We start from the raw sequence: 27529 nt of genomic DNA on the forward strand, positions 1-27529 counted from the left end.
AATGACACTGAGGTAACAGAACCTCTAGAACCACAAAGACTGACTTCATCATAAGTCCCACCTCAGGATCTGTACAGATACTGAGACCTCTAAACACAGAGCAGAAGTCTTCCACACACCAAAGGAAAAAAAAAAAAAAAAAAAAAAACACCACCGGGAAAGTAAAGGATCCTGAGCAATGTCTAGAGTTGATCCCATGACAGTATGCTCCAAGGACGGAGAAATCCCATATCTCTTAGGCCAAGTAAATTCTTTTTCGAATGACCCCAATATTTACTGTGCCAGTGCAGGAGGGAAAAAAACAAAAATACAAGAAGCACAAAACCTTGGTTATTTTTTTTGATATAAATATATATATTACCTTCATTTATTATTGTTATTATTATTTTTGATTTACCAATCTATTTTGGTCGATTTCTCTGTTTGGGTGTGATTATTGAAAGTGTAGTCCCCAATTATACTTATTTTTTTTTTCTCTTCCTTTCTTCTCTTTCGTTATGTGCTATGCCATGTTTCTTAATTCAAGACCATGGAGTGATTTTTGTTTGTCTGTTTTTGTTTTATTTTTTTTTCTAATTGTTTGTCTGTTTGTTTTGTCTGCTCTGTGTGGTGCTTATCGATATAGCTGGAGCCCTCACTGGATATTTGACACTTCTTTTGGTACTAGTGGAGTGTTTCACCTACTTTTTCTCCATCTCCCAGATTGATGATGAGAGCCTTTAGAAGGACTCCGCCCATTTTCGGGGTATTAGACTCTTACCCCAGTTTATTGCTTTTTTCTCCTTCAAACAAAACCACGCAACTTGAACTAGCTAGTCCTGACTCCAGATAGAGGGGGAAATAAGGGAGGCATCAGGACCAAACAGGTGCAAGACTACTAAGTAGTGGGTTAGATACAGAGGGGACCACATATTCTAGCCGCCCTGGGGTGAGGGAAAAGGAAAAGGGAGGTAGGATAGAAACGGAGGCGTAGGGATGACAATTTGGTGATGGGAATCCCCCCTGATTTTATGTAAATATGTACCTAAAATATTATTGTCAACAATATGTAAGCCACTATGATCAAAATAAAAATTTATATTATATAAAAAAAAAGCTTTGATAAAAGATAAAAAAAAGGACATAATATGGGAACACATAAATTAATCATGGATTGGGAGGAATAACATCATTAAAATGGAAATACTACTTAAAGCATTGCAATACAATCCCTATAAGGATATTCATGACATTTTCAAATAAATTAAATAGAATTATTTATAAACTAATCTATTAAATACCTATTACATGTTTAATAGATTTAACATGTGGTAAATACATATGAAAAAAATAAAATTTCACAAAAAGAGTATTTTAGGCATCACTAGATCCAACTTTAAGCTGTACAATAAAGCAGTTGTAATTAAAATAGCATGGTATTGGAATAAAGTCAGTCCCTCAAATCAGTGGATTAGACTTGAATATTTTGAGATTGATCCTCAGGTATATGATCAATTAATCTTTGGTACAGGGGAAAGAAATACAAAGTAGAGCAGGGAAAGTCTCTTTAACAAGTGGTGTTGAGAAAACTTGTCGCTACAAGCAAAAAAGAAAAGTTAGCACCGACCCCTCTTAAATGCTGTGCACAAAATTCAAATAAAAACTTATTAAAGATAATGATGTGGGGCCGGGTAGGTGGCGCTGGAGGTAAGGTGTCTGCCTTGCAAGCGCTAGCCAAGGAAGGACCGCGGTTCGATCCCCCGGCGTCCCATATGGTTCCCCCAAGCCAGGGGCGATTTCTGAGCACATAGCCAGGAGTAACCCCTGAGCATCAAACGGGTGTGGCCCAAAAACCAAAAAAAAAAAAAAAAAAAAGATAATGATGTAAAACCTGATTGATAAGGCATATAGCAAAAATATAGGCAGAACAAGCCATGACATGAAAGGTAAAGGCATCTTTAAGGTGGAAACACCACTGCTTAAACAAGTGGAAGCAAAGCTATATAAATTGGATTATATCAAACTAAGAAGCTTATGCCATTCAAAGCAAATGATGGGTATGATACAGAGACTACCCACCAAATAGGAGAAACTATTAACCCATTACACACCAATAAGAGGTTAATGTCAAAGATATAATAGGCCCTTGCAGAATTTAGCAAGATAAAAAAAATCTAACCTCATGAAAAAATGCAAAAAAGAAATGAACAGATATTTTTTCAGATACAAATGGCCAAAAGGTACACGAAAATTGCTGTAGATCATTAATTATCAGGGAGATGCAAATTGAAACATCAATGAAATGTCATTGTATAACATAGAAACTGGCACATATCACAAAGAACTCTGATAACTGCTGATAGGAATGTAGACTGGTCTAGTATTTTCCCAAAATAGTATGATACACTTCAAAAAACTAAAAGTTGATCTTCCTCATGATCCCAAAATACCAGTCCTAGATATATACTCTAGGAGCCAAAAAGTACAATGCAGAAAGACCCTCTGCGTTAATGGGTTTAAGCTCGATTCACAATAGCCAGAAAAAGGAAGCAGTCCAAGTGCTCTATGACAGATAAATGGATAAAAAAAATTGTGGTACTTCTACAGAATGGAATACTACACAGCTCTTAGCAAAATGAAGTCATGGTATTTGCCTTTTCATGGGTGGGTACAGAGTCTTTTATGCTGAGCAAAATGTCTCAGAGGAAGAAAGATAGGCATAGAATGATTGTTAAATTAGCCAAAATATGAAAATCTCTTAAATGTCCATTGATGTATAAAAAGTATTGGTTATAATCACGCAATTGAAGACTTCTTAGCAATTAAAATAAATGAGTCATTTGGGAAGACTTTCTAGATTTATAACAAAAGTCGTCCATGGCCCTGCTGAATATTTCAACATAGGAGTCCCCCAAACATCTACATGGAGTCCCAATTTGATATTTGTTATAGTTAGATTCCAAGGCATTTTTGAAAAACAGTTCAGAAATTAGTCAGCAATATGTGGAATTAAAGTCAAAGTTTGATTGGCAAAAGAGATAGCAAACAACTTGACAAATCCCTTTTTGCGTCTAGTCTAGGGTGATATTGAGGACACTAAAGACTATGATTTTCCAAGGAGCAGAAACATTAGAGATGATTAGTTCAAAGGGACAGCAGACATTATACAAAAAATGCAGACAATACTTAGATTAAAAAGCAAATAAAATAATAAGCCAACATGGGGGTCAGGTATCCATATTTCCTATGATATACTATGTAATCTGTCTAGTTTTAAACAAATATTACAGGATCTAAAAAATGGAAAAGTATGACCAATATATCAGAGTAGATATAATCTAAATAAACATTTGCAAGAGTAAACAGAAGTCATATTTAACAACATTTTAAGAACTAGTGAAGAGGTCTGGAGAGAAAACTTCAGTGAACTGAGTTCATGCTTTGCATGCAAGAAGCCTTGTTTCGATTCTCAGTACTGCATGGTTCTCTAATCAGGAGGAAAAGTATCCTAACATAGGGTCTATAGTTGAAATGATAGGACCAAACAAAATAGCAGCAACAATAATATAACTCAAACCAGGAAACAAAGAACTAAAATTACCAGAGGTAACTAACTCCTGCATTGTATTCCTATGGTTATAAGCTCAGATCTCTGCTGTTTCACATATCCTGAGACCAATTCAGGCAGCTTTACTGCTTAAGCATGGTAACTGTGCTCTTTGTGATTCCTGCTGCCACAGGGAATTTTAGAATGTACCATAGCCAGTATGTTTGTGAGCACCCTACAAAAGAATATAGTTTCCTAAGGAGAACTAAAATGACATGAAAAGGTAGCAAGGCCAGGAAGTATAAACTCTGGATAGAATGCACTGGTGAAGGAGGGTGTTCCTTTTATGACTGAAACCCAACTACAATCATATTTTAATCACGGTGTTTAAATAAAGATATCATTTTTAAAAAAAGAAAAAATAAAAGGAAAAAATAAAGTACATGATACATTATACAGATAAATTAAAAAAGAATTTGTATGCCTCAGTTAATAGTGTTCATTCTACAAATAATGGCTACAAGCTCCACAACTAAATAAATGAAAGTCTCAATAATTATCATGGCTGAATGTGGGAGCACCTTAACATGATGTGCAATAATAATCAATAATAAATAATAAATAATAGTAAAATAAAAGTGTGTATACTATTCTGGCATGGTGATAGTAACAGTAATATCAATAGCAATGATGTAGGGAACAGGAGAACAAGAAAATAAAATATGCTGAGTGAAATGAATCAGAGGGAGAGAGATAGACACAGAATAGTCTCACTTATTTGTGGAATTTAAGAAAAATAAAGATAGTATGGTAATAATACTCAGAGACAATAGAGGTGTGGGCTGGAAGAATCAGTCCATATTATGAAGCATACCACAAAGAATGGTGAGCACAGGTATAGGTATAACTGCATTACCATGACAATGATATAAAAGAAAGAAATAGAATGCCTGAGGGAGAAGGAAAATGGGGAACGCTGGTGTCAGCAAAGTTAAACTGGTGAAGGATAATATATATTCGATGACTGAAACCCAACTATATTTTGTAGCCATGATGCTTAAAGAAATTATTTAAAAAAAATAACTGAAGTAAATAATGAGTAAGAAAAAACAAAGTTATGATGATAATATATCATGAAGAAGAGAATAGCAGTAGAGAAGTACAGAAAATAATCAAAATAAAATTCTATAACTGAAAAGTATGACAACTACAAAAAGGAAATCAGGAGGGTTTCAACATAGAATTGGTGAACTCAAACATTCTCTCAAAAACTAGAAAAAAAAGACATACCTAAATTTAAAACAAAGAGAAGGACTGAATTAAAAGATAACTGTTATAACGGTAGACTAGGGTGGGGATGTGGTGGTATCTGATGGAATCTGGGAACATCTGGTGAAGGGAGGTTGACACTGCTGGTAGGATTGGTGCTGGAATATTGTATGTCTAAAACTTAACTGTGAATAACTTTGCAAATCACAATGCTTTTATAAATAAAAATTAAAAAGTAATAAAATATAGATTCATGCAAAAAAGGCTATTAAAAGAAGAAAGCAAGATCAATGAAGAAAATTATATTTAAAAGTACATTTGTGGGAATTACAGCAAATTGACAAAAGACAGCTCTCCTTGCCTAAAGGCAGTAGTATTATATATCAAAAAACAAAACAAAACAAAACCCTCAATAGAATAAACCCCTCACTAAGAATATTTCACTCAGTCACACCTTCAACCTCATATAAGGAAGGACATACATCTTTATGCATGATCAACAGTTCATGAATTGTATAGAATCAAAATCAACTTTAAAAGAAGAACTGAAGTGGGTAATTTAAGACATCATAAACCCCACAAACACACCAAACTTCTACAAAAATGTGACATAAAGTATCATGATGACAATAATCTCTCTATGATAATCAATGAACCAAGTTCACCAAATAAGAGACATAGAGTGACAAAATGGATCAGAAAATTTAACCCAACATTCTGCTACCTGCAAGAAAAACATTGGAATGTTTAGAGCAAACATAGACTCAACATCAAAGGTTGAAAGACAATCTTCATGCAAAACCAATATCAGCTGACAATGAATTCAGGCTCAAAAAGGCTATAAAAGACAGAGAAGGTAATTTCTATATAATCTATGGATATATACATTGGGAAGAAATCACACTCTAAACATATGGGAAACCAATGATGGGCCAAAAAACTACATAAAATAACTTCTAATAGACTTGAAGAAAGACACATTAATAGCACAAGAGCAGTTGAAGAATTTAACACTACTCTATCAATTCTTTATAATTTAAACAGGATAAACTAGGATATACTAGATTCAACAAGGATATACTAGATTTTTAGGAAGAAATGGACTAGAGAGAGATGCTGTGTATATGTAGGGACTTTCTTTTTCCAAAGTCAAATACACATTCTTCTCCAATGTACATTAGACATTTTTCATAGACCACATGATGTGCCACAAAATTAACATCCATAATACTAAGAGGATAGAAATTTTATAAACAATCTTCTTAGACTATGATGCACTGTGAGCAGAAATGAATTACACACAGAAATGAAGAAACAACTTTAATTTCTGTGAATTAAACAGCTCACTACTGAACAACCTGTGGATCAGAAAGAAAACCCAGAGCAAATCCAAAGATTTTAAAAACAAGTAATAAGTATGAGTACATGAGCTGTGAGAATTTATGGTTCACAGCAAAGGAGGAATTAAGAGGAAAAGTTATAGCTTTGCAAGCTTATACAAGGATGGAAAAAAGAAACCACATAAATAACTTGACAGTAGAGCTTAAAAATTGGAAAATATCCAACAAAATAAGCCAAAAGTAGGCAGAAGAAAGGAAGTAATAAAACTTAGAATTGGAATTAATTAACTAAAAGCCTCAAAACAATTCAAAAGATCAATGACAGCATGAGTTAGTTCTTTGAAAAAAATGGTAAACAAGAATGGTAAACTATTAGCAAGAATCACAAAGAATGAGAACCCTAATAAAGATATACAAAAACTAAAGGGGAATGTCATTCGGTTAAAACAGAAATTCAGAGTAATCAGAGATTACTTTGAAAATTATTATGGCACAAATGAGGGAACTTAAGAAAATTTATACATTCTTGGACTATTATAACATTTTCCAAGGCTGGACCAAGATGATTCAGAATACCTGTCCATATCAATCACTATTGAGGAAATTGACACAATCTTCTCAAATGGGAGAGCTCAGGCCCAGCTAGAATCACAAGTGAATTTTTCAGACCTTTAAAGAAGACATATTTGCCAATTCTATTCATGCTCTTTCAGGAAATTAAAGAAAAAGAAAATCTCCCAAACTGTATCTATGAAACGAACATAATCCTGCTTTTAAAAAAAGAAGACAGAGGCACTGCATAAAAAGAAAATTCCAAGCTGATATCCTTGATAAACAGAGATAGCAAAGATTCTCAACAAAATAAATAGCAAGTAGAAACCAACAATGAATGAAAAAGATCAAATACCATGATCAACTAGGATTTAACTTATGCAAGTCAGTCAATATAATATACAATGTCAATAAAAGAACAAATAAATATTGATACAAATATTGATTTTTTTATCAATAGATACAGAGAAAGCATTTGTCAAGATCATGTATCCATTTATGATAAAAATTTCTAAACACGATGACATCAGGTGCGAGTGATAGCACAGCAGTAGGGTGTTTGCCTTGCACGCTGCCAATCCAGAAAGGTCCCAGCTTCTATTCTAGGCATCCCATATGGTCCCCCAAGCCTGCCAGGAGCGATTTTTTGAGTGCAGAGCCAGGAGTAACCTTGACCACCACCAAGTGTGCCCCCCCCAAAAAAGAAGATAAAAAATATACACCATGGCATCCTCTATTTATATAGTCACAACAATTTATCAGAAGTCTATAGAAATACATCATGAGAAAAAAAACTAAAAGCCTTGACTAAAATCAGACACAAGACAAATTTGCCCACTCTCACTCCTTGTTTTCAACATAGTGGTGGATGTATTTGCAGTAGTAATTAATTAGGCAGAAGAAGATATCAAGTGAATCCAGATTGGAAAGGAAAAAACTAAACATGTATGGCATGATATCACGTATGGCATACTACATTTAGAAAATCCTAAAGAAAGAAAGAAAAAATGGTAGAATTGCAACAGCAGCAGCAGCTGTTGCCATAGTTCTCTCCAGCAAATCCTGGAGATTCCAAGAGATGCTCACACCAGTGAGCCCCTCCCTCCTATGTGATAACCTTGAATCCCCTGAGCTCCAGTATGTGGTGCTGGACTCCTGAACAGCAGCCTTCACTAGATAGAAAATCTAGCTCTAGGAAGATTGCTAAACAAAAGTGTGGTGACGTTGACTCAATGAATAGCACTCTGACGTGGACCTGCAGAGGACCTGGGTGCTGTGGAGCACAGCGTGGGTCCATCTATGCAGCCAAGGTTGAGGGACACAAACATTAGGAAGTGCAGCAAAGGTGTCATGGGAGAGGAGGAAAGTCTCTTAGGGAGTGAAGCAAAGGCAAAGCTAAGCAAGGAGGAGAGCAGAGGGTGTTAGTGGCAGTGGCAGCTGTGAGAGGGCTGGCGACAGAAGGCCAGGCATGGCAGTGAGGTCTACGAGCCTCTCTGCTTGCCAGCATCCTTTTGTCATACCCAGACCAACATCCCTAGAAATTCTGGCCGGGTCTCAGGCCCAACCTGAATTTTGAACTAAGGTTAATGCAAGTTAGTTTTCAAGTTAGTTGAAAAGCATGGCCTTGAGACAGGAAATGGCAGAAACCAGCAGCTGCAGTGAAGGTAGGCAGTGTTTGGAATAAAAGGGCCATTTTGGACTGAGGCTGTCACTGACAGAAGAGTACAGCCACTCTACCTCTCTCCAAGTCTGCAAATTTCTTAGACAAGGGGCCTAAGTACAACACATAAAACCACCACCACAGAACAAAGCTCACAATGGGAAGGCATCACAGTATCCCACTACGTTCAGTAAATGAAGATGATACTTCTGAGGACCCAGCTAACATCAGCCATGTTTATAACCTCTCTCATAAGGATTTTAGAGAGGAATTTTGGAGGATGTTCAAATAACTCGAAGAAACCATGGAGTGGACAGCCAATAAGATTCAGAACATACAAGATTAGAAATGAGAAAACTTCAAAAAGAAAAAACAGAAATTTGAAACTTGGTATGTGAAATGCAAAATTCACTGGAAGGCCTCAGCAGCAGAAGAAGAACTACTGAAGACAGAATCAGTGAGCTGGAAAATGAGCTACAAAACAACTCCATACAACAGAAGAATCTAGGAAAAAAACTTAAAATATATAAACAGAAGATGGAAAAAATCCTCAAAATAAGAAGGAGGAAGATAGAGGGCATTGGTGGTGGGAATGTTGTATTGGTGAAGGGGGTATTATTTTTATGACTGAAACCCAATTACAAACATGTTTGCAATCATATGGTGCTTAAATAAAATATTATTAAAAATAATATTAGATCTTTGGGATAAATTCAATAATAACAACCCAAGAATCATAGTAGTCACAGATAAAAAGAATAAAACTCCTGTGAAGAAATAACACCGAAATATATCATAACTAAGAAGTTCCTGGAGCCGAATAGTATGTACAATAACATTCTGGACACCTGAATGTCCTAGCTAAAAGAACCCCAAATAAAAGCACCCCAAGGTAATCCTAGTCACAATGATGAAAACTAAAGATAAATATAGAATACTGAAAGCAGCAAGATAAAAAAAGGAAATTATTTACAAAGAAGCAAACTTAAACTTACAGAAGATTTATCACAAGTCATCTTCAGGCCCAAAGTGATTGGTGGAATATAGAGAATAAACACAATGAAATGAGTCACCAAGAACACTTCAACAAGCCAGACATCCATTCATGTTTAAAGAAATGATTCACATGTTTAAAGGCAGCATAAACAACAGCTCAAGACATTACAGACTCAAAGCCAACCTCAAAATAATGATGGGTTTATTTAAAGTAAGAGACATCCCACAAATAAACCAGGCTTCTACAAAGATGGCAGAAATCCCATGACAATCATCTCTCTAAATGTCAATGGACTAAATGTATCAGTTAAGAGCAAAGAATGGCAAAATGCATCAGAAAAATTGAATCTAACATTTTGTTATCTGAAACATATATAAACAGTCAGAGAAAACATAGACTCAAAGTCAAAGGTTGTAGCACAATCCTTTAAGCAAACACCTCTCTTAAAAAGCCTGGGGTAGCCGTATTAATATAACACGATCCAGTCTTCAAGCTTAAACTGGTTATAATGGAGAGTATCATTTCTTAATAATCAAAGGATATATACATTAGGAATAAATCACACTCATAAACATATATGCCCCCAGTGAAGGGCCAGAAAAATATTTAGAATAACTGCTAATAGACTTTAAACAATACATCAATAGCAACATAGTTGTACTGGAAGACTCCAACACTGGTCTGTCTCCTCATGTTAGATATACTAGGCTAAAATGAAAAAGGCTACACAAGCCTCGAAGAAAGAAATAAAATAGACTGGCTTAGTAGACACAACAGGACTTTTCCTCTCCACAAACATAAATACAATTCTTCTTCAATGTACAAGATAGACAATATGTGCTGGGCCATAAAACATACCCCCATAAATTTGAGAGGATGAAATTGTTATCAACTTCTCAGACTGTGTATAAAACTTCTCAGACCATGATGTGTTGAAAATGGAAGTGAATTGCAAGAAGAAACAGAGAAATACTATTAACATTTGGAAATTAAACAGCTCAGTGCTGAACAAACGGTGGGTCAGAGAGGAACTCAAAGAAGAAATCAATATATTCCTAGAAACAAATATGAATAAAGAAAAATTGTGGAAAGAGAGTGAGAAAAATAGAGAGAGGAGTAAGATGCCTGCCTGGGATGCAGGCATGGAGAGTGTGGGAGGAAAACTAGGGATATGGACATTATTGGCAAGAAATGTTCATGGGTAAAGAGTGGTGTACATTGTATGAGTACAACCAAATCATGTTCAACTTTGTATGTATGTGTTTAAATAAAAAAAGTAAAAAAGCTATAAACCATAGAGTTTTATCATAATATGGCAGGCTATAAATTTGAAATGCAAAAATAGCTGGCTTTTATATGCAAATAGTGGAAGATATAATAAAATATATTAATAAAATAAAGATATATTAATACAATATTCAAAATTATGTCTCAGAATATCAAGTACATAAGAATCAACTTAGCTAAGGAGGAAAAAGACATAAGCAAATAACATGATAAAACACTGTTTCAAGAAATAAATAAGGACAAAAGTTAATGTAAATACACCTCCTGCTTATGGATCAGGAGGAATAACATCTTTAAAATAATAATAAATAATACACTTCAAAATATTTACAGATTTAATGCAAGACCTAAAAGAATACTTATGCCATATTTTAAAAAAAATGTATAAATCACTCCTGAAATTCATGGAACAATAAACCTACATGGATTGCTAAAGCAATTCTTGGGAAAAATATGATGAGAGGCATCACTGTCTCTAACTTCAAACTTTACTATAAAGTGGTAGAAAATAAGACAATATGTTATTGGAATAAAGACAGACCCTGAGATCAATGGAATAGACTCGAATATCTGGAGACAGACCTTTGAGAATATAATCAATTAATCTTTGATAAAAGAGCAAGATATAAAGTGGAGTAAGGAAAGCCTATTCGACAGTTACTGGGAAACTGGGAAGTTGCATGCAAAATTATAAACATAGACCTATTTTTAATGTTGTGCACAAATGCCAAACTGAAATGTATTAAAGACCTTGATATAAAACCTAAAACCATAAGGTAAGTAGAAGAAAATATAGGTACTACAGTTTATGACATTGAATCTAAAGACATATTCAATGATGACACACCTTTGATGAACAAATCAGAGCAAAGATAAACAAATAGGGCTACATCGAAATAAGAAATTTAATTTCTGGGCCCGGAGAGATAGCACAGCGGCGTTTCCCTTGCAAGCAGCCGATCCAGGACCTAAGGTGGTTGGTTCGAATCCCGGTGTCCCATATGGTCCCCCGTGCCTGCCAGGAGCTATTTCTGAGCAGACAGCCAGGAGTAACCCCTGAGCAACGCTGGGTGTGGCCCAAAAACCAAAAAAAGAAAAGAAATTTAAATTTAATTTCTGACCTTCAAAGGAAATGAAGGCCAGGATGCAAAGACAACCCTGGATTGGGAAAATTCCACATGGTGAGGGGTTTGTATCCATTATATGTAACACATTGGAAGATCTTTTTTTTTTTTTTTTTTTTTTTTTTTGGTTTTTGGGTCACACCTGGCAGTGCTCAGGGGTTATTCCTGGCTCCAGGCTCAGAAATTGCTCCTGGCAGGCACAGGGGACCATATGGGGCGCCGGGATTCGAACCGATGACCTCCTGCATGAAAGGCAAACGCCTTACCTCCATGCTATCTCTCCGGCCCCCACATTGGAAGATCTTAACATGAAAAATAATCTAACTAGATCCAGAAATGGAAAAATAAAGTTGAATACAAACGTCAGTAAAGAAGAACTACACATAGCCAAAGGCACACTTGAAAAAAGTGCTCCACATCATTAATAATTAGGGAGATATAAATAAAAATAATGAAATATCATGACTCTACACAGACTAGCATTCATCAAAAAGAATATAAACACAGTGTTGGTATGATTGTAGAAAAAGAAGTGATTCTCATTCACTGCTGGTGGGAAGTAGACTGGTCCAGCTTCTTTGGAAAACAATATTGGCATTCCTCATAAAAGTAGAGATTGAGCTCCCTTAACACCCAGTAGTATTGCTCCTGGGAATATGCCCTAGGAGCACAATAATGGATGAGGAAAAGGCATCTGTATGCCTATGTTTATTGCAGCACTATTCACATTAGCCAGAATATGTAAACAACCCAAGTGCCCAAGAATAGATGAGTAGATAAGGAAACTGTGATACAGCTGCACAATGGAATGCTATGCAGCCATTAGAATAAATGATATCATGAAATTTGCTTATAAAAGATTAGTAGAGAGTGTATTATTCTGAGAAAATGAGTTAAATGAAGAAAATTGATAGAATGATCACACTCATTTGTGGTATATAAACTATAGTATGGTAATAATAACCAAAGACAATAGAGATGAGGGCTCTGAAGTTCATTAGAAGTTCAGCACAAAGAGTAGGGGTGTGTATTTAGGACAGAAGAGGTACAGCTATGACAATCAATCATAGTTGGAAATGATAACTCTGGACAAGATCTGGGTACTGAAAGGAGGTAAAATGATATGCAATATGTATGATACACCCTTAGTAACAATATTACAAACCACAGTGTCTAAAATAAAAAAGATTAGCCTGGGCTAGATAGATAGATAGATAGATAGATGATAGATACATAGATAGATAGATAGATAGATAGATAGATAGATAGATAGATAGATAGATAGATAGATAGATCTATAGATAGATCGATAGGTAGGTAGGTAGGTAGATAGGTAGGTAGGTAGGTAGGTAGATAGGTAGGTAGGTAAGTTGATAGATAGATAGATAGTAGGTAGTTAAGTTGGTAGATAGATGGATAGATAGGTAGGTAGATGAGAGGTAGTTAGGTTGGTATGTAGATGAATAGAGATAGATAGATGATAGATAGATAGACAGATGATAGATAGGTAGATAGATAGATAGATAGATAGATAGATAGATAGATAGATAGATAGATAGATAGATAGATGATAGATGATAGATGATAGATAGAGCTAGAGAGCAATATCTGTCTGCCACAGAGGCAGACAGTGGAGAAGACAGGGGACCAGGCAGGATGGAAACTGTAGACACTGAAGATGGGAAAAGAGCACTAGTGAAAGGCTGGCTATTGGACCAAAATGGTAATTCAATAAAAACTAGTTAAAAATTAAAACTAGAATTATGCAATAAAATATATCAAGAGTGAAAGTAAAATTTATGTATGTATATATATTTAATGGATAAAATAGAGGAAGAAATAAATAAGAGAATGAGAAATTTCACATTATTAGCATAATGACCTTCCACAAATTAAAATGATTATAAATACTATTTCTAATCATATGCACCAAATATATAAAATGGCTAGGCCAAATTTACAGAAAGAGACAAAGTACAAAATGACAAAGTGCAAGAACAGATCTTGTTAAGAATCTTACAAAGTAGTGGTTAATTAAAATTCTCAAATCAAGAACATATAAAAGGGCATAATCAGAGTTTCATCACCTAATATTTCTATCTAAAGGTTAAAGAAAAAAATTTCTTTTCACCACACATTCTTCACAACCATAAAATACAAAAGACCATTTTGAAACTAATTCTAGTACACTGGTATCATATTGATACCTAAACAAAGGGAAGAAAAGGAAAGAAAAGCACACAACAGTTTTTTCTAAGACAATTCTGTGCCATGAACATGCTGGTAACATAATGAGTAAGTCCTTTTAACCTCTTTTAAAATAATAATATAGATACTCAGTCTATGAATGAAAATTATATTGAAGGAGTCTTGGTATCGAAAACCCACCTTATGTCTTAACGGGCTCAGGGCTAGTGAAATTGTATGTAGCTCTATTTCTGCAGTAAGAAAAAAGCTTTCAAAAAGCTGATTTGAACAGATACTCAGGTTGGTGCAGGAGAGAATTTGCAAGACAGTAGGGGGTCCCCAAACTATAGCCTGTAGGCCACATGTGACCCTCTAAGGGCATTTATCCTTCCTGCTGGGTGTTTTTTGCCACCACTGCCTGTCCTGCTTAGCAACCAACTTGTCCTGGGCCTGCAGTGTGCAGGCATGGGATGTGTGCTTCACTCTCTGACCCCATTTTTCTATCTCTTGGCTACTCCTATCAATCTAGGGCAGCGGTCCTCAAAGCTCTAAGTATAACCTGAGTGGTCACTATTGTTCATAGTTTTTTTAAACTATAGTATGGCCCCCAACAGTCTGAGGGACAGTGAACTGCCCCTATTTAAAGTGTGTGAGGACCCTTACTTTCAGACTTTCCTAGAATATTCTAGTATGATATTGGATCAAAGTAATAAACACAACAAAACCCAATGCTTTGCTAATAGTGGAATTAGTAACATAAATGTCTCCCACCATGATCTGTCTTCCTAATCCCACCCCCCCCCAACCTGCTTTTGATCCATGTGGCAGGGATACCTAATTTGTGTGCATTGGAGAAAAGTAGCTACTAAAATCCACACAGTTACCACAGTTGTGTGGAACTCAGTTGGAGAAATTTATTTTCTTCAGGAGCTCCCAGAGTAATGAAACAGCTCAGTCAAGACAAGGAATAGAAAAATATATTACTGGGGCCGGCGAGGTGGCGCTAGAGGTAAGGTGTCTGCCTTGCAAGCGCTAGCCAAGGAAAGGACCACGGTTCGATCCCCCGGTGTCCCATATGGTCCCCCCAAGCCAGGGGCAATTTCTGAGCACGTAGCCAGGAGTAACCCCTGAGCATCTAACGGGTGTGGCCCGAAAAACCAAAAAAAAAAAAAAAAAAAAAAGAAAAATATATTACTAAAGGTGTTCCTGGAATTGCATTCATAACCTCTGGAAATCTCACATCTAGACTCTCCCACTTGTAGAATATTAGGTCTCTAGGGGTGCATTCCCATTGCTTCAGTTCTAAAGTCATACTCTCCTTATTCTGACTGGTGTCTTGTTTTCAGCCACAAGAGATTAGTAGAGAATGAGCTCAAAAAGCAACTGCTAACTAGGGAAAATACCCCCACAAAATTGATCTATAGTGACACCTTCTGGAGTAAAAGAGTAGACAGTTGGGTGAGCGGTAAGGAAGAGAAGATATGAAAGCTCCCAAGTTTTGCCACAAGAGGGAACACAGGACATGTACTCCATATGCCCAAATACCGGGCAAACCTCAGACTGTACACTGTATACCACTGAGCAGAATGCACCATTTCAAGGCAATTAGCAATACTTTGGGAAGTTTGCCACTTCAACTGTGAAATGAAAACTACAAAATTACAAGAAACATGAAAACTTAAGACAATCTGATATCACAAAAAGAAAGTAAACAGATCTTTAATTATTGAATTCAGAGGCATGGTATTGAGTGTGTGGTTGAGAGCCTAGCTTCTTTAACTGTGGGCTGCAATTGCAATTGGGAACACATATTCGATATGGGAATTGCAAAAAGTTGACAAAAGTAAAATATTCCTGAAACTCAAAGAAATTTCTATTATTTTAGAGGTGTTGGGAGTGAAACTCTGGGTGAAACATCCTTATAATGTTTGATTTAGGGATAGAGCTGGGGATGGCCACATGCAAGGTGAACTTCATGTATTACCTGGATACAAGTTAGTACAATATTTATTACTATCTGTCCCCAAATTAATTATTTTTAAATTCTAGACTAGGAGTTTACTTAAGTAGAGATATATACAAAATGAAATAGGCTTAGGGATATAGTTAGAAGAGATGGAAAGCATGTTTTCTGTGCTAATATCCTGAGTTTTGTTACTTGAACACAGCTGAGAGTGACTCCTAAACACTTAGGAGTAACCACTGTGTCCCCCTCCTAAAATGTACATTAATTTCTATGCACCTCCACTCCAATCTCATCCCTCGCTCTATAACAGCAATTTTAAATACTTTCCACAGTTTGAGTGAATGAAAATATACTGTCAATCAAAACAGACTATAGGTACATGTTAACAACAATGGCATGCATTATTTTATTGTGCTTCATTTTATAGCTTTTTACATAGCTAGTTTACATAGCTAGACCTCTAGTTTCTAAAAAAAACTAGAGGTCTGTGGTGCTGCTTCTTTAAGCAAATCTATGAAACAATTCTTTCAACAGTATGTACTTAGTGTCCTACATATGTGTAATTATCACAATACTGATAATTAATTCAATGTTACTAATTACAATTAGTTTATCTGTAATAAAATGATCAGTGATTATTAATATTGATACTATTATTATTTGGAGGAAATAGGAACCTTGCCTATATAAGATAGCAAATTTAATGATTAAATGCTGTATTTGGACTGTTCTACTAACGATATTCAACAATTTTTCTTGTGTTTTTCTTTTACCTGAGATAAAAAATACTAAAATTAAGTCAATTTATAACCCTACGAAGGTCTTTAAGAATTAATATAAAAGGAAGAAAACACACATTTAAAAAATTAAACTAAAACTTAAAAAGGTTTAAGTGTAGTAATGAAGGCATATCAAAAGCCAAGAAAAGGCTTTATACCAAATAGCCAAGTTATAAATGTGAAGTAAAGTTTCTTGAAGGAAATAAATACTGCTCCAATAACACAAAAATTATAAGAAAAAAACAATATTATTGTTTTTATGGGGGATTATTTAGTGGTCTAACTAGAAGAGCAAAATAACTATATATTTTTAAAGTTAAAACCTATTCAATGGGGTTGGTGAAATAGCACAGCCCGTAGGGTATTTGCCTTACATGTGGCTGATCCGTGTTTGATCCCTGACATTCCATATGGTTCCCTGAGCCTTCCAGGAGTGATTTCTAAGCACAGAGCCAGGAGCAACTCCTGAGTGCTGCTCGTTGTGGCCCAGAGTCAAACAAATGAAGAAAAAAAAAAAACAAAAACTAATCAAGAGCAAGAAATATCCTTTTCAGCCTGAGATAGGTGAGAAAGTTGCAGAAGAAAACGTTATAGTCACACAAAGTTTAATTTATAAAATTTAAGAAAAGAAGCTGTAGCATGAAATTACAGGGTAGTAGCAAGAACAGAGGTAGAAAGTATGGCAAAAATGCAGATGTGGGAAGATATTATACATTATATACACCCATATTTCTCTACATCTATTAAAGACTTTGGTACAGTAGTTCAGGCTCTTCCCACACTACTGAAAGCTAAATTAGAAATAATTATTTCTAACTTCTTTTATGAGGTCACAACTGTTTTAATTTTCAAATGAGGTAAAATTACAGCATGATAAAAATATATTTTCAGTGGATATCACATATGGTCTACAAAGCCTAAACTATTGATTATGAAGGGTCTAGGATTATAGAATAGAGATCAAGGGATTTTCTTGTCTCTGACCTGGGTTTAATCCTTGGCGTTGCCTATGGGTCCCTGAGCATGCCGGGACTGACGTTTGGGGACAGTGGCAGATGTAACAGAGCTGAGTACAATCTAGTGAGGCTCCAAAACACACACACACACACACACACACACACACACACATGCACACACATGCACACATGGAGGGTGGCAAGGAGGGCGAAAGATTATTTTTTTTAAATACTGCAATTATTTCACCTTCTATGTGGCTTTTGTTTCTGTTTTTGTACCACACTTGGTGGCACTCAGGTGTTACTCCTAGCTCTGTGCTCAGAAATTGCCCTTGACAAGCTTGGGGGACCATATAGGATGCCGGGAATCAAACCCTGCTCTTACCTCTGTCTGATGCATGGAAAGCAAACACCCTGCTGCTGTGCTATCTCTCCATCCCCTATGTGGCTTTTTGAATGGACATAACCAAGTTGGAAATATATTTTAGGATAAATAATGAAAAAAATCTAAAAAATTATCTTATATTATTTTTTCTTTCTTTTTCAAGTTATGCTTTACGTTCTATGTATTATTTAATTACAAAGTTGTTCATGATTGAGTTTCAATCATGCAATTTCCAACCGCATCTCTTCACCAGTGCACATTTTCCACTATCACTACTAATGTTCCAGTTTCCTTTCCACCATCCCACTGTCTGCCTTTTTGGCAGACATTTTTCTCTTCTCTCTCTTACTGTTCTTTTTCACTTTTATGCATGGTGGTTTGCAATATTGTTACAGATGGGTATTATGCATAACACTTTCCCACCTTTCAGCACCTATTTATTGTCTTGAATGATCAGTGCCATAGTGCTCCCTTCTTTGCCCTAACTGCACCAACCCACTATTTGTGGCAACTTCCTGCCAAGGACCATTCCTCCTGGCCCTTGTCTCAGATTTGTCTTTTGGTTATAACAACAAACTACATAGGCACTCAGGTTCTTGGAAACTTGTATATTTATAAATGAATCACTACAGTACAAAGTAAAAGGAAGGACCACTATTCATAAATTCAAGAATGTGGATGGATCACAATGATGTTGAATACACCAGAAGACGACAGAATTTAAAAAAGTACAAAATATAATTTATATTATGTGCTTTCATTTATACTATGTTATAAATCAGGTAAAAATTACTTATGATTATTCAATCAAAGTAGTAGCCACACACAAATTATTTAAGAGAAAAAGGGTGTTATATAGTCATGAAAATTTGGAATGTTCTTGATATTTTTCTAAATTTTCATTACAGTGATGCATGTAAAATTCTTTAAGATATATATGTAATATTTGCATACTTTAATGTTTATGCTATAATTAACACTTTAAAGGTCTGAATTTCAGAGACCCTAAATACTATTCACAGATATCACATGTTAGAACCACTGATCTAAGGTAAAATTATATTTAAGATATTAAGGAGGAACCAATAGGAGATATTATCAGGTCAGTATATATTTTGTAAAGACATGCTACTGAGTTAGGAAAGTGGATTAAGGTCATTAGGTATGTCCAAATCAAACATGTGATACCTGTTAAAGAGTGAGATATCATGTAAAAGAAATATGATTAAAATCAAATAGGAATAACTACACTGAGAACTATCATAGCCATGTGAATGAAAGAGGGAACTGGAAAGCCTGTCTAGAGTACAGGTTGGGTGGGGTGGGGTGGTATGGAGGGAGATTTGGGACATTGGTGGTGGGAAGGTAGCACTGGTGAAGGGGGTGTTCTTTATATGACTGAAATCTAATCACAATCATGTTTGTAATCAGATGTTTAAATAAAGATATTATAAAAAATCAAATAGGAGGGGCCTGAGAGGTGGCAAGGAGTGGTAAGATGTCTGCCTTGCCAGCGCTAGCCTAGGACGGATCATGGTTTGATCCCTGGTGTCATATGTTCCCCCCAAGCTAGGAGCGATTTATGAGCGCATAGCGAGGAGTAACCCTAGAGCGTCAATGGGTATGGCCCATCCCCCCAAAAATTAACGACAGGCTGTATTCATTGGTTATGGGGAGAAAGAAAAATGTCTCTTATTGTTGAATATAACAATAATATTGAAAGTTTAAATGATAGCACCTAACGAACGATAAATACTCCAACCTTTAACCATGCATAAAAGTGCAAGGCAAGCAATTTATACTACACTATCTCTCCAGCCCAATTTTTAAAATAGGATGCTTTCTTTTGTCATGTTTTCTGATTTTGACTATCTAGCTATATATTCATTTCACTCTGATAACTGAACCATGATTTTGCTGAATATACAATTCCAACTGAGCTTTCATTTTTATAAATACGCTGACCTTATCATTAAAACACAAGTCTCTCATTGCTGTTTTTGAGGAGGAAATCATTCATCTATCTTTCTGCTAGTGTTTTACACAGGGGACATAGCAGGCAAAGTACAAGTGCTTCTCATATATTCAAACTTCCCTTACCCTTTACAAAGAAATGAGTAACTTTCCAATAGCTTGTGTCTTGAAGTTATAATTGGTTTGTGGTTATATATATATATATATATATATATATATATATATATATATATATAATAAGGAAACCTTTTAATATCAGAGCCCACATCACAGTCTATATTCATAACTTAAACCAAGAGACTTTATAAATTTCATGGAAATGGAAGGAAACTTTGTTTTCAATTTGGATTCCCACATTCTAAATTCACTATTGATATGAAGAAATATATATATATATATATATATATATATATATATATAATAGAGCTCCCATACTTCTTTCTAGCTTCTTCTCAGGGCTGCGTGCAACAAACAGCTGTTTTAAGTTGACTATTCGTCTGTATAAACATATCCCTTTCTAATCACTCCCAGCAGTGTTTGGTGAACCATAAGGAAATCCGAGAATTGAACCTGTATCAACTGTGTGCAAAGCAAGTACCTTACACTGGGGTCTGAGTTTGATCCCTCTCTCCAATCCCAGACTCTAGCCTTTGATAGAAAACGCCTTTAAGGAAGCCCTTTAATATCAGAGCGCATGCACATCACAGTCAATATTCAAGAGACTCTATCAGTTTCATGGAAATGGAAGAAAACTTTGTTTGCAGGCTGGCTTCCCAAATTTGAAATTCCCTATTGATATGAAGAAATAAATAAGCTCTTATATGTTCTTGCCCTGTTGTGTGATTCTTCTTATTGGTATTTCCCACTGGCAACTTGTTCCCCCAAACTCCCTACATTATCATTATTCTATTGAAGTTCAACTCTTTAGTAGATTTTCTTTTTTTTTTTTTTTTTTTGAGCCACACCCGGCGGTGCTCAGGGGTTACTCCTGACTGTCTGCTCAGAAATAGCTCCTGGCAGGCACGGGGGACCATATGGGACACCGGGATTCGAACCAAACACCTTTGGTCCTGGATCGGCTGCTTGCAAGGCAAACTCCGCTGTGCTATCTCTCCGGGCCCTAGATTTTCTTTTAATGTGGACAACATTCCTTTTCTCTCAATGATGGGTTGAAATATTTATTACTTTTATTCATTTTCTTGAGACTGGTCAATATGGGTATGAGTTTCTTTCAGGCATTTCAGTAGCTGGACCAAGGGAGATAGCTCCAAAGTCCAGACTAGACCACAAGTGAGTTGAACACTGCTAGGTATAACTCTGTTTTTTTCTTTATAGAGGTGAAATGAAATAAGCCTAAATTCAACAAAAAGTTTATTTGTTCTATTCTATATGCTTTTGAGATTCAACACTAGGTTCTAATTTTTAGATATTTTCAAGGTTTAAATTCACCTTTGCTAGTAGGATTGTGAAAGAAACTTGTAATGATAAAAGACAAAAATACTCCCTAAATTATAGGGATATTTTTGCTAGATTTCTGTCTTTCTCTGGATCTTCCATTACTAATAGTTCCTAAGTTATTATGTTTCAACTCCATATAAGATTTATTCTAAATTTTCAGTCTGCTATTAGAAATTCAATCCCTAAATTCTGTTATTAGATATATTACTTATTCTTAATTTTATTTTAATATATTTCTTTTATAAAACAACAGAATTTGCATCTTTTTAGATAATATCTGGGGACTCATAGAGCTTAAGTTCTATTATCAACTCACCTTTCTAGAAGTTTCACTGTTCTTTTAATCTAAATGTGATGCATTATTATGTGTGTTAAGTAATAGAACACTAAGTATAAATGAATGTACTTCAGAAATAAATGGCATATTTAAAATCTTTAGATTATATCAGTACAGAATGCATAGAGGCTTGCTATTAGAAACTTATCAACTTTTCACAAAATCTTATCATGCTAAAGATGCAAGAGGAATTATTTAATAAGTCTTTTAAGTTAAAAAAATTTAGTAAGATATTTAAGTTTAAAGTTGAAGAGAATAAAGGGATATCTAAAAGTTCTTGTATTTAAATCGGATATTCTGTGAATTAAAATTTTATGGCATTTATCAATGGCTGAATTATAAGAAATAACCATTTATTATCTTCAACTTTCCCCACATGTGTTAAAAAAACAATTGACTTTTTGGCTACAACAGTGCCAGTTAATGAATGATCAAGTAGAATATCTGGTAAAAGGGAACATTTGTCTATGTATTATTTTTTAAATATGTAATTATTTGATTTAGTCATCATGGTTACAAACTTGTTCATGCCAGAATTTGTCATAGAATGTATACCACTCTTCAGCAGTGTACTTTTCCTGCCACCAATGTCCCGTTTCCCTTCCCACCGCCCACTGCCTGCCTTATTAAAAATAAATATTATTAAATGTTTATTTAGGCCAAAATTTACTTTGGTTCTATTAGTTATTATTAAAAAAAACTCTGCATCATAGTTTACAATACCAGTAACAGTTGGGTTTCATGCATAATTATTTCAGCACCACACCCCCCACCAGAGTATCCATTCCCTTCACCATGTCCTAGTGTCTCCCTCTTCCCACATCCAATTCCCCACCCCTGTGGTAAGCGTCTACTGTAGACCAGCTTTAAGTTTCTTTTGCATTTGATTTTTTCTCCCCTTCTATAACTAAAGCCCAGAAGACGTTTAAAAACAAAAGGGTACAACCCTTTTCACAGTGCAACATTCCCACCACCAATGCCTCCCTCCCTCCTCCCCAACCCCTGCCTGTATTCAAGGCAGGCATTCTAATTCTCTCACTCATTCAGTGTTTCATGAGAGTTGTTAGTGTAGTTATTTCCCTAACTGCACTCAATACTCTTTGTGGTGAGCTTCATATTGTGAGCTGGTCCTTCCAGCCCTCATCTCTATGTCTCTGGGTATTACATAGAATATCTGAGATTGATTAACAGCATAAATATAGAAATGTTAACTCATAAGGTGTCATTTTGAACAATTATTTTTCATAAAAGAATTTGGAATCAAAATAAAAATGCTAGGATTAAATTTTAGGTTAAATTGATCTTTTCTATTAAAATGTTTTATTTAAAAAATTTATATTTGGGGCCGGAGGGGTGGCGCTAGAGGCAAGGTGTCTGCCTTGCAAGCGCTAGACAAGGAAAGGACCATGGTTCTATCCCCCCATGTCCCATATGGTCCCCCCAAGCCAGGGGCAATTTCTGATTGCGTAGCCAGGAATAACCCCTGAGTATCAAACGGGTGTGGCCCGAAAAACCAAAAAAAAATTTATATTTGACCATTTATGTTAAATTTAAATTGTTAAATATCTCAAGGACTTAATGTCTATGTTGCAGCATTCATTGGCATATTAATATTGACATGTTAACTAAAAAGAAGTCATTTTGAATCATTATTTTTACAGAAGAATTCGTAATCAAAATAAAAATGCTATGATTAAATTATATATTAAATGTATCTTTTCTACTATTAAAATGTTTTATTGTAAAAATTTATATTTGACCATTTATGTCACCTTTAAATTGTTAAATATCTCAAGCACTCAAGCACTTAATGTCTATGTTGCAGAATTCATGGGCATATTAATATAAAAATGTTACTCAATAGGAGAAATTTTGAACCATTATTTTTCACAGAAGAATTTGAAATTAAAATAAAAATGTTATGATTAAATTATAGATCAAATATATCTTTTCTGATATTAAATGTTTTATTGTATAATTTTATATTTGATTATATGTCACCTTTAAATTATTAAACATCTCAAGGACTAATGTGTGTGTTTCAGAATTCATTGACATATTAATATAGAAATGTTAACTCATAAGGAGTCATTTTGAACCATTATTTTTCAAAGAGGAATTTGGAATCAAAATAAAAATGTGATAAGTAAATGATAGATTAAATTAATTTTAATAGTAAATATTTCATTTTAAAATATTATATTTGATTACATGTGTTACCTTCAAATTATCAATAATATGAAGGATTGATGTCTATGTAGCAGAATTCATTGGCATATTAATGTAGAAATGTTAACTCCTAAGGAGTCATTTTGGCCCATTTTATTCAATGAAAGGTTTGGAATCAAAATAAAAATGCTATGAGTAAATATAAATTAAATTTATTTTTCTAATATAAAAGTCTTCGTTTTAAAACTGTATATTTGATTATACATGTCATCTTTAAATTATTAAATATCTCAAGGACATATGTCTGTTGCAGAATTTATTGAGTATATTAATATAGAAATGCTAACTCCTAAGGAGTCATTTTGAACCATTATTTTTTACAGAATTTGGAATCAAAATAAATATGCTATGAGTATTTATAGATTAAATTTATATTTCTAATAGTAAATGTGTCATTTTAAAAATTAAATTTGATTATATATGTCACCTTTAAATTTTTAAATATCTCAAGGACTTAACGTCTATTTGCAGAATTTATTGTCATATTAATGTACAAATGTTACCTCATAAGGAGTCATTTTGAACTATTACTTTTCACAGAATTTGGAATCAAAATAAAAATTCTATGATAAAATTGTAGATTAATGATCTTTTCTACTATTAATATGTTTTATTTAGAAATTTATATTTGACTATTTATATCACCTTTAAATTATTAAATATCTCAAGGACTTAATGTCTATGTGGCTATGATTACATTATAGATCAAAAATTTCTTTTATGATATTAAAATGTTTTATTGTAAAAATTTATATTTAACCATCTATACCACCTTTAAATTATTAAATATTTAAAGGACTTATTTTCTATGTTGCAGAATTCATTGGCATATTGATATAGAAATGTTAACTCCTAAGGAGTCATTTTAAACCATTTTTTCACATAAGAATTTGAAATAAAAATAAATTTTATGATTAAATAATAGATTAAATTTATCTTATCTAATATTAAAATGTTTTATTTTAAAAATGTATATTTGACTAGCTATGTCATCTTTAAATTGTTAAATATCTCAAGGACTTAATGTCTCTTGTGCACAATTCATTGACATATTAATATAGAAATGTTAACTCATAAGGAGTCATTTTGAACCATTATTTTTCACAGAATTTGGATTCAAAATATAAATACTGTGAGTAAATTGTAGATTAAATTTATTTTTTCTAATAGTAAAATTTTCATTTTAAAAATTTATATTTGATTATATATGTCAGTTTAAATTGTGAAATATCTCAAGAACTTAATGTCTATGTTGCTGAATTCATTGACATATTAATGTAGAAATGTTAACTCATAAGGAGTCATTTTGAACCATTATTTTTCAAGGAAGAATTTGGAATTAAAATAAAAATGTTATGATTAAATTATAAATTAAATGTATCTTTTCTAATATTAAAATGTTTTATTTAAAATATTATAGTTGACCAGTTATGAAATTGTTATATATCTCAAGGACTTAATATCTATGTTGAAGAAATCATTGGCATATGAATATATAAATATTAACTCATAAAGAGTCATTTTGAACCATTATTTTTTACAGAATTTGGAATCAAAACATAAATGCTATGAGTAAATTATAGATTAAAGTTATTTTTCTAATAGTAAATGTTTCATTTTAAAATTTTATATTTGATTATATATGTCACTTTTAAATTATTAAATGTCTCAAGGACTTAATGTCTGTGTTGCAGAATTAATTGGCATATTAATATAGAGAGTAATGTAAATTTCCTTAATTTTAATTCCCCTGATGATTATTGTTAACCTAGATAGTGATATATAGGTTAAGAATAATTGCTAATCCCGATTCAACGCAGCGGTTACCAGTCGATGTCTGTAGGTTGTTCACAGTACATAATCCGACGATATTGAGCATAGCCGCTGCAGTTCTATTGGCCCAGAGGTTCATTACCTAGAGATATTGCCCAAACTATAGCAATCTTCATGATGGCCTTAGTCCGCGAATTGAAACGGCTATGCTCAATAGGATTACGTATTGCTACATACCGATCCAGCGAAATAGCGCAGAGGTGCATGATGGACGCTGTGGAAAATAAAACATCTAAAGATATCCAGACGGGGCACAAATACCTAGGTAATGGCCAGACATAATCTGAAAGAGAAGAGAAAAAAGGCAAAAGTTATAAATTAGATGGTTTATAGCATTAAATGTTTTTTTTTACTCTCATAGCCAAAGTTTAATTTCTTTACTAAAAAGAAACGTGATTTACGGAGCTATTGATTGTTGACTTTTAGGCATACAATATTCCAACACTAATATCAACACTAATATCAGTAAGTCAACTTCTCTCCATAGTGTTTCCAATGTCCCCAGACCTTTGCAAACCCCACCAAACACCTTCACCTCGACAGCCACATTTTAAAGTCCCATGGTTGTAGTATGGATCTCATATTTTCAGTGTTGTTGTATCTCTGTTCTAGATATACAGTTGTCTCCCACACATTAATATAAACAAAGGTTTGATTCCTTTCCCCCCAATTTTTCTCTTTCTTAGTTTCTTCCTATGTATGTGATTTTTTCTCTTAACTTGAGCATTCAGTATTCTATATCTATAGTTTTAATCATTCTGATTGGAATGTGCCTTGGATCTCTTTTAGGCTAGTGCCTTTCAGGTGTCCAGGATGTGGGTACATGCACTCTGCAGTTCTGGGAACCTCTCATAAATGATATCTTTGATTGTTGATTCTTCAGAGGGGTTATCTTCCTGCCCCCCACCCCCCATGAGCACCAATGATTCTGCTGTTGTTTTCTGGATTTATCTCAATTTATCTCTTATCAGCTATTCAATTATTTTAAGACACTTTTTTCCCCCTTCTGCTGTTGCAGTTCATCTTGCAGTTCACTGATTCTGTCCTCAGCAACTGTTACTTTACTGGGGAGAACTTCTAGTGTGTTTTTTATTTAACCAAACAAGTTTTCAGTTCTACAATTTTCTTTATGACATTTGCTCATTTATGTTCTCATATACTCTTGAACCTTATTGCCATACTTTCCATGGTTGCATGGAGTTCCTTGAACATAACATTTCTTTTCTAAAGTCCCTATAAGAGAGCCTATATAGGTAGATAATACCATATAGGTGTGTATATATGTATGTGTGTATATATATGTATATATATAGGTAGTATATATATACTATATAGGTAGTTGATTGGATCTTCAGAACTACATCTTTGATTACTAAGAGTGATGGGGTTATGCAGTGTGACTGTCGCAGTGTGGTCATGTTATTTTGTGTCTGCAGTATGACTCATTGACTGGAAGAAATGTACATCTGTAGAGCAATATGGAGCCACTCTGTGCACCTCAGTTTCATGGGACTATGTGGCTGGGAAGAACCCAGCTGGGATGGTTAGATTACCCCTTAATTTGTCCTGGTGCTTTTTGTTTTCACTTGGGGTGCATTGACTTGGGTGTGAAAATGACTCTGAGTTACAAAGAGGATTCCACTTCCATTCTGTCTGTCTACATCAGGTTC

At 34.3% G+C, this 27529-nt stretch overlaps 1 protein-coding gene across 2 annotated transcripts in view; it reads right to left on the bottom strand.

The window, feature by feature from the left end:
* HTR2C (5-hydroxytryptamine receptor 2C) overlaps positions 1 to 27529 on the bottom strand; it is a 257024-nt gene that overhangs the window by 23162 nt on the left and 206333 nt on the right. For both annotated transcript variants that reach the window (XM_049767586.1, XM_049767587.1), the window contains exon 5: positions 25942 to 26142. In XM_049767586.1, the coding sequence (XP_049623543.1) occupies positions 25942 to 26142 (201 nt within the window). The remainder of the gene's footprint in view (positions 1 to 25941; positions 26143 to 27529) is intronic.

The sequence above is a fragment of the Suncus etruscus genome, chromosome X, assembly GCF_024139225.1.
Source record: "Suncus etruscus isolate mSunEtr1 chromosome X, mSunEtr1.pri.cur, whole genome shotgun sequence".
In the NCBI taxonomy this organism is placed as follows: Eukaryota; Metazoa; Chordata; class Mammalia; order Eulipotyphla; family Soricidae; genus Suncus; species Suncus etruscus.